The 7,127-nt window shown below is 34.8% G+C and overlaps 1 protein-coding gene across 1 annotated transcript in view; it reads right to left on the minus strand.

Annotated features, from left to right (window-relative positions):
- The window catches only part of LOC117125512 (glutathione hydrolase 1 proenzyme-like), a 23,236-nt gene that overhangs the window by 9,348 nt on the left and 6,761 nt on the right, over positions 1 to 7,127 (minus strand). The window contains exons 2-9 of the mRNA XM_033272022.1: positions 6,756 to 6,815; positions 5,109 to 5,264; positions 4,095 to 4,321; positions 3,457 to 3,649; positions 2,669 to 2,829; positions 2,132 to 2,290; positions 1,255 to 1,385; positions 422 to 606 (exon numbers count right to left, since the gene is read on the minus strand). Of these exons, the coding sequence (XP_033127913.1) occupies positions 422 to 606; positions 1,255 to 1,385; positions 2,132 to 2,290; positions 2,669 to 2,829; positions 3,457 to 3,649; positions 4,095 to 4,321; positions 5,109 to 5,264; positions 6,756 to 6,815 (1,272 nt within the window). The remainder of the gene's footprint in view (positions 1 to 421; positions 607 to 1,254; positions 1,386 to 2,131; positions 2,291 to 2,668; positions 2,830 to 3,456; positions 3,650 to 4,094; positions 4,322 to 5,108; positions 5,265 to 6,755; positions 6,816 to 7,127) is intronic.

Below are 7,127 nucleotides of genomic sequence, written 5' to 3' on the forward strand. Positions count from 1 at the left end.
TTTCATGATATATGTAAAAGCGTATTATGCCATCTTAACTTCCATCGTTAATTAACAGTCAGTCATTGTGACTAACGGTAGGCCAAGTCTTAGGTCTGAAACCTCAAAGCAAACATCCTCACCTTTCAGGCCTATTACATTAAGGTCAAATTTTCTTGTATTTTTACAACGCTTGGAGCTGTAGACGGTCCAAACAATCCTGTTTTACGATTTTACACAAAAACTTAAAATTAATTACTATCCATTTTGAGGATCTAGGCAAAGAATGAAGAATGGTGTAATTAATTCTGTATAATAATCATCTAAAAGCACTTTTTAAAAATAAAATACAACAATAATATTCAATTAAAATATTGAAAAAATATGGAATTATAATATTATTAAAATACAACAGTCATTATTTTTAATGATATTTTCTTACATTGTGTTGATCGTACTTGTCATGGCAACTGCCATTCCATCTTCGTCGACAACTGACAGGTGGGATGTTCCATAATCCTCTGCATTTCCAAAGAAGTGTCCATAATGTGAAATATTATGCGTATATTCTGATATCTTTTGTTGGAACTCTTTAGCATATTTTTTTGACGTCATCTTTTTGACGAGCTGTATTTAAATTAATAGTAATTTGTTAGAATAATGTTCATAATATAAAGGCCCCTTTATCGCTTCGTATGTCCCAAGACTCTATACCGTAATTATACGGAAAATAATTGATATATAAACTACATTTACATATTATATTCACAATGGCTTATATTTTACGTGCAGCATATCTGTAGCATGTGTATAGGCGTTTTAATTAAAAAAAGATTAACAATATTCAGAAAGCGTATATGTAATGCTTATGCTTACTGTTTCATTGTTAATCTTTTTTTAATTAAACGACCATACACATTAAATAACGATTTTATCACGTTTATTGTATAATACTTAGCTCCACGCAATGCACAGTTACGCTGATGGGGTCCTAGGAAGAGGACGAAATATTCGATAAAGTAAATTATTTTATGTTCCGAAGTACGTCAACCCTTTCTATTTGTTTGTAGAAAGTGGTTTGGCACAGCGGGAACGGTTTGGTTTTCCAACCTCGAGGTGCATTTCTTTGTGCCCTTGAGCAAGGCACTTTATCTGGATTGCTTCTCTCCACCCAGCAGTATAAGGGGTACCTTTGGTTGCAGGAAAAAAGACAGTATTGCCTAAGAAGGGATTATTTTTAAGTTAATTCAAACAATTTTTACTGGTTTTTTTTACCTCTTTAACGTCAACATAATCCTGATCACCTAAGCATGACCGTTTGGCGTACGCAAATTTGAATGCCTCTAAGATACGATGATACGTATTCACAGTATCCTTTTCATAACTATCTACATCAAAATGATATTCTAAAAAAGAAAAGAATGATTGTTTATGGCAATAATAATAATAATAATAATAATAATAATAATAACAATAATAATAACGATGATAATAATAATAATAATAATAATAATAATAATAATAATAATAATACCAATAATAATAACAAGAGCACTCAGTAGAGAGCATATCTCTTCCCATCGCAAATCCCTTTCTACAAAATAAATCTCCAAACACATGCTCCTAATTTACTTCAACCACCACCACTACCACCCCAACTCACAACTCACTTCGTTCCACTCCTCTACAAAACACACAGAGTAACTCGCCCAAACACTTTTTATTTCCACTTTTAGTCTGGATTTTTGGGGATTCTTTTATAGAGTGGGCATTTTCAGATTTTGTAATCCGAAATGATTTGCCCAAAATTCATTGTAGGCCTATTTTTCTCTGCACATGTTTTGTTTTGAACACAGAATCCAAGCAACATAGTATTCAAACACTAATAAATGTGACAACCCGCCTACTTTCCAATCACCACCTACTTAAATAATTCTGGTTAAACATACTGGAACGTTTTACTCTTTTAATTGACAAGAAAATACATAAGTATTGGTGTTAGAATCGTCGAAGAGAAAGAGTCAACGACGAAGAAAACCTAGAACCCCTGGATTGATCGGTGATCTTAACCACCAAGCTACAGCTCCGCTTCAAAATGATAAAATAGTAAATATTATTCATTACAATAAAGTAGTCCTATATCAATACTAACCTTCAAGGATGTTCAGTATTAAAGAAAGTACCACGCCACTTGCTGGCGGTGGGAGAGAAAACATTTGAAGTGTCTTCTCTCCAGCCGCTATGATGATAGATGTTGCGTTCCTTTCCTTACACGAGTAGTTTTTCAGATCCTTAGCTGTGATAATTCCGTCTGTTATAAACAAAGAAAATATAATTTTACTAAGAATTCATGCCGTGTCACTTCTCCCAAGATACTGATTTAATGTGAAAGTTCGATTTCAAGATCCTTTATTGACTGGTAATCAATTTGAAAATTGTCGTAGTATTTTGACTGTAAATCAGTGAAAACTAATTCTATTTAATCTGTGTTTCATTGGAGGTTATTCGATCATTTTTAATGTCAGGCTCCAGAGGAAATAAAATTTCATATGTTGTACAACTGATGATGATGATAATGATGATAGTGATAACAATAAAATGAACAAAATAGCACCTGAGACTAAAACTTTTAGTAAAAGAGATAGACTTCTCACAAACGCCAAAGAATAAAAATGAGATATAAATTCACCTCTATCTTGAATGTCTTTCAAAATATCTGTTGCTAGGTCTCCTTCGTAGAACTCCCTTTCTCCGCCTGTTGCGATCCTCCTGTAAGTTCGTGCTAACTTCAGCCTGGTCATTATATTCCCCTCCTTGAGGATTTCTTTGTCGGGACTTACGAAGACTTCACTGTGAAATTATATTAATAATATTTTGGAAATAATAATGACGTATGATGCAATGTGAGGTGTAGCCCCAAACGGGAATACTGCGATCATTATGATTAACTAATTTGATGTTATATGCAACGCATAATTTTGAGCCGTTTATTGCAAGCTTCGGTCCAGTAAAATCAAATCAAATCAGTGCAAATTTGAAAAGTTCGACACTGGTATAATTTAGCAAAATCGGACAATGCACTGCCATGTGCGGTTCAAATAAGTATGTATTCTGGTTTCAAAATCCCATCCTGAAACCTAGAATCCAGGAAATATCAGAATAGTGTCCGGCGGGAGTTCCTATAGTTTTGACATTGTAACTTTTTATATTTATTTCCTATTTATTCTAAATCTGAAGCTTAATGTATCTTAGAATACGAGAATAACTTTTATCTTATCGTAAATAGGCTGCGTAGCCATGAGAAGGAGGATGATTTTGTTGTTGTTATCTGAGAAAATTCAGAATTCTATTATAATAAACATCCTCTTTACGCGTCTGGTTGGCAGAACATACGGTGCAGTACAGTGGCGGATCCAGATGGAGATCTACCACCTCACAGAGGGGTTGAGGTAAGAAAATATATGATTAGTTTCCTACCTTAAGCTAGAATCATTTTTTATTATGTCCTTTTTGGCCAGTATAAATTTTGCGAGTTCTTTACTAACGACGAACCCACTAAGCGCCAATTTGATGCTTGGAGTAAATAGATCCTTCCACGGTATCCTACCGTGATTCTGATGAACAGCCCAGTAACCCTTCACTTCACCAGGAACAGCAATAGCTCGTCCACCTGAAGAGGATGACAAGTTCGTTACTATTATTATTATAATCATTATTATAATTGTTATTATTATACCCATTAATATCTCAATCGAGATCCAGCTGGCTGAAAATAACGCAGCGAAGAGGGCGTATCTCATAGATCTCTGGCAGTTTGGTCAGGTGCGATATTAGCGCTGAAAACCGTGACGTGAGACACGTTAAAAGAACTGACTTTGACTTTCGCCATGTATGCGATAGGTCCTGAGTTCGAGTTCTTGTGGAGGCTATATAGGCTATATAAACCATCAAAGAAAGGTAAATACAGTGTTCGAATAAAGGATATAATAATACATCGTGTAGCATAGCTCCTGTCTCTTATACACATCTTGCGCATAATCCACCTTAAATATACGTCCATGACATTAGGAAATCAGGACAACAACAAAGTTACATAGGCCTATCAAGTTCATTACCAAATATCGATCTGCGCCTTGTATCGTTGACAAACATATTCTCGTTGGCCAAGCCGGGTGCTTCTTCGCGGAAGTCATACGCAAATATCTGTTTTTCTTTAGTAGGATCTTTAATTATCATAAAACTGCCACCGCCAATTCCGGTACTATGAGCATTGTGTAGGCCTACACATAACATTGTTGCAACTGCCGCATCCACAGCATTCCCTCCATTTTTCAATATATCTCTTTGAATAGAATATAAAATCGAAAGGTCCACTGATAAAAGATAGTATAATACGTACTCCAAGTATCGAAATGCACGCCATCGTGTCGGATTCAATATTTCGACATTAATTATGTCATCATCAGGAATGAATATAAAATGTTATTAGAAAATGTTAATAGAATATAAAATGTTATTTTAATAAACATTTCAAAAATGCATTAAAAGAATAAAAGTAATTTGGAGATGGATGGTTACATTAACATTTATAATAAAATAAATATGTTTAAATGCGCATTGAAATAAAATAGACAAAAATTACAATTTACAAGTTACAATTATGGAAGCTAAAATTAAGCTAAAATTCAAACAACACATGGAAAGTCAATCATATTGTCTCACAATAAAAGTTAAAATTTCATTTCTATAAAATTATAGAGATTATCCCATTTAACCATCTTATTGATATAAAACCAGTGGCGTCGAAGGGGTGGGGATCAGGGGTCGCTGCCCCGGGGCCCGGGTCTACTGGGGGCCCGGACCTAGATGAACATTTTTCGGGTAAGAACAAAATCTCCATAGGGCCCGAGCCCAAGCCAGGAGAAAAACTTTTGTTCACATGGAATCATATTAATGTATGTGGGTTTGGACAAATAGGGTCTTAGGAGGAGACTTAATTTGGGGAGCGGCCGAGTGGGGGTCCCAAGTGAAGGGGGGGCCCATGTGAGGTGTCGCCCCGGGCCCCTTACTGGCTCTCGACGCCACTGTATAAAACGAATATAGGACACTGCGCATTGTGTGTGACTCACTTGCCTATCCTAGAACACTGTGCGTTATCTGAAGCAACTGCAGCATGCTTGTATACATATGACTCCCGTTTACGTGTTATTAAAATCAGAATGCTAGCAAGCAGACAGAGACACAGCAGAGTTATAGATGCAGCTTTTCCTGAGGACACTTTTGTCCTGAAAAGAAAAACAACACGTGATTAGGTCATTAAATTGTTACTCATTGATTGTGAGCGTATGCTTTTTTTTGTTTTTGTTTTTTTAATCTGAGTCCCTCTATTATTATCACGCCTTTTAGTATTCTAAATGTTAAATCACGTTTATAAAAATGCAATGATGCATTTTTAGTCACCGTTGAAAAGCATAACTTGAAAATAGCCCTAAATGGGTAATTTTGATTAGTTGTGCAGAAATCCCATCAGCACCACGCCCAACGCACGCGCCCCAAGCACCACAGACGCAAAACACAGGCTTTACAGTCGATAATAATTACAGTGCAATATTCCTTATGTTTAAATAGAGACAGAATGACGTATTCATTCTAAAAAGCACGAAAATTACCAGCTAATCGACAACGATGACCATTACTACATACACCTAAAGTACATAATAATTATCAGATTATTACTTTCATGATTTTTATTGATTGGGGTTGAGGGTCTTGTTTAAGCTTATTAAAAAATACACCAGTATGGTCCATATAAGATACTTATATACACACTTATATATACTTATATACACACTTATATATACACACTTATATATACTTATATACACACTTATATATATTTTTTTATTTCTTTTCTCAGTTGGCCTTTATCATTTTTGTGTAAAGCGCATAGGGGATTGTGCAATAATCCGCTATATAAATATATTATAATTTATGTAAGGCGCAAAGAGGCAGTTTATTGCAATGTACGCTATATAAATGGTTCATTATTGTTCAAAACGTGCCGGTAATTGAACTAGGTAATATAATGAATAATCTTTCATTCTAATAAGGATGGTTAAAATCTAACAGCTGCAATGGTAATAAAATAGAAACAAAATTAAAAAAAAGACAAAGGGTGAAAATGCACACGGATAATACAAATTAACTATGGTAGCAAATTATGAATATAATAGGGTAAACACTATTTTTTTTTTTATCAATGAAGATCAGAATAAATCATAGGGGCGCGGCCTATGTTTTCAAATATTCAAAACTGGACAGAATTACTGCGAAATTACTTTTGGAAACTAAAGAGGGGGTTTTCGAAATGGCCTTCTTCTCGAGACAATTCCATGGGGCTTCTATTCGAGTGTATGTCTATAGCACTGGTTGTATTAACTGTGGAGAAAACATATTTAAGCACAGATCCTATAATAGGATCTGTGATATACCGTAAGTAAAATAGCTTGGTCTGATATGCATGGGTATACTGTAGAAACTAGGTCAAGATTACTTTAATCATAGTCCATTGTCGGACAAGTTGCTATCATCCTACCGCAATATGAACTGAAATGAACCTTAACGTTAACACATTCCATTTCACAGAAAAATGTCACTACAACAGCATAGCGAATATCTGCGCAAGCACAGTATACCCAAAAATTAAGTGACTGAATGAATTTCTTATTAAAAATATATACACGGTTATCAAATTCAAAATCCAACCATAGGCCTACCTATTCTTTCGCTTGACTGTTAGCATCCTCCATAATTGCTGTGTCCGTTGTCGACTCAAACTGTGAAAGACAATTAATAAATGTGAGACCATGCCTTATCTTAAATGTTATTAATAATGTGTAATTTCTCCGATTTTGCAATGTATGCTCCCGGTTAAAAAAATACAATTTTGTAAGTTTATACCGTACATTGGGCCACCCCCCACTTTTTGGCGAAAAATATATAATGTCTGGAGATTTTTGTAGGATCGGAAATGCAAAAAAAGGAGGGAAGAAGGATGGGAAAGAGAATGTTTATCCAGTACCCGACAGAGTTACATTTTCTCGCAATTCATATTGGCGGATCTTTTTTTATTTTTTTATTTTTTTTTT

Source organism: Anneissia japonica, unplaced genomic scaffold, assembly GCF_011630105.1.
Source record: "Anneissia japonica isolate Jap-2015-1 unplaced genomic scaffold, ASM1163010v1 scaffold466_len1169948_cov191, whole genome shotgun sequence".
NCBI classification, from domain to species: Eukaryota; Metazoa; Echinodermata; class Crinoidea; order Comatulida; family Comatulidae; genus Anneissia; species Anneissia japonica.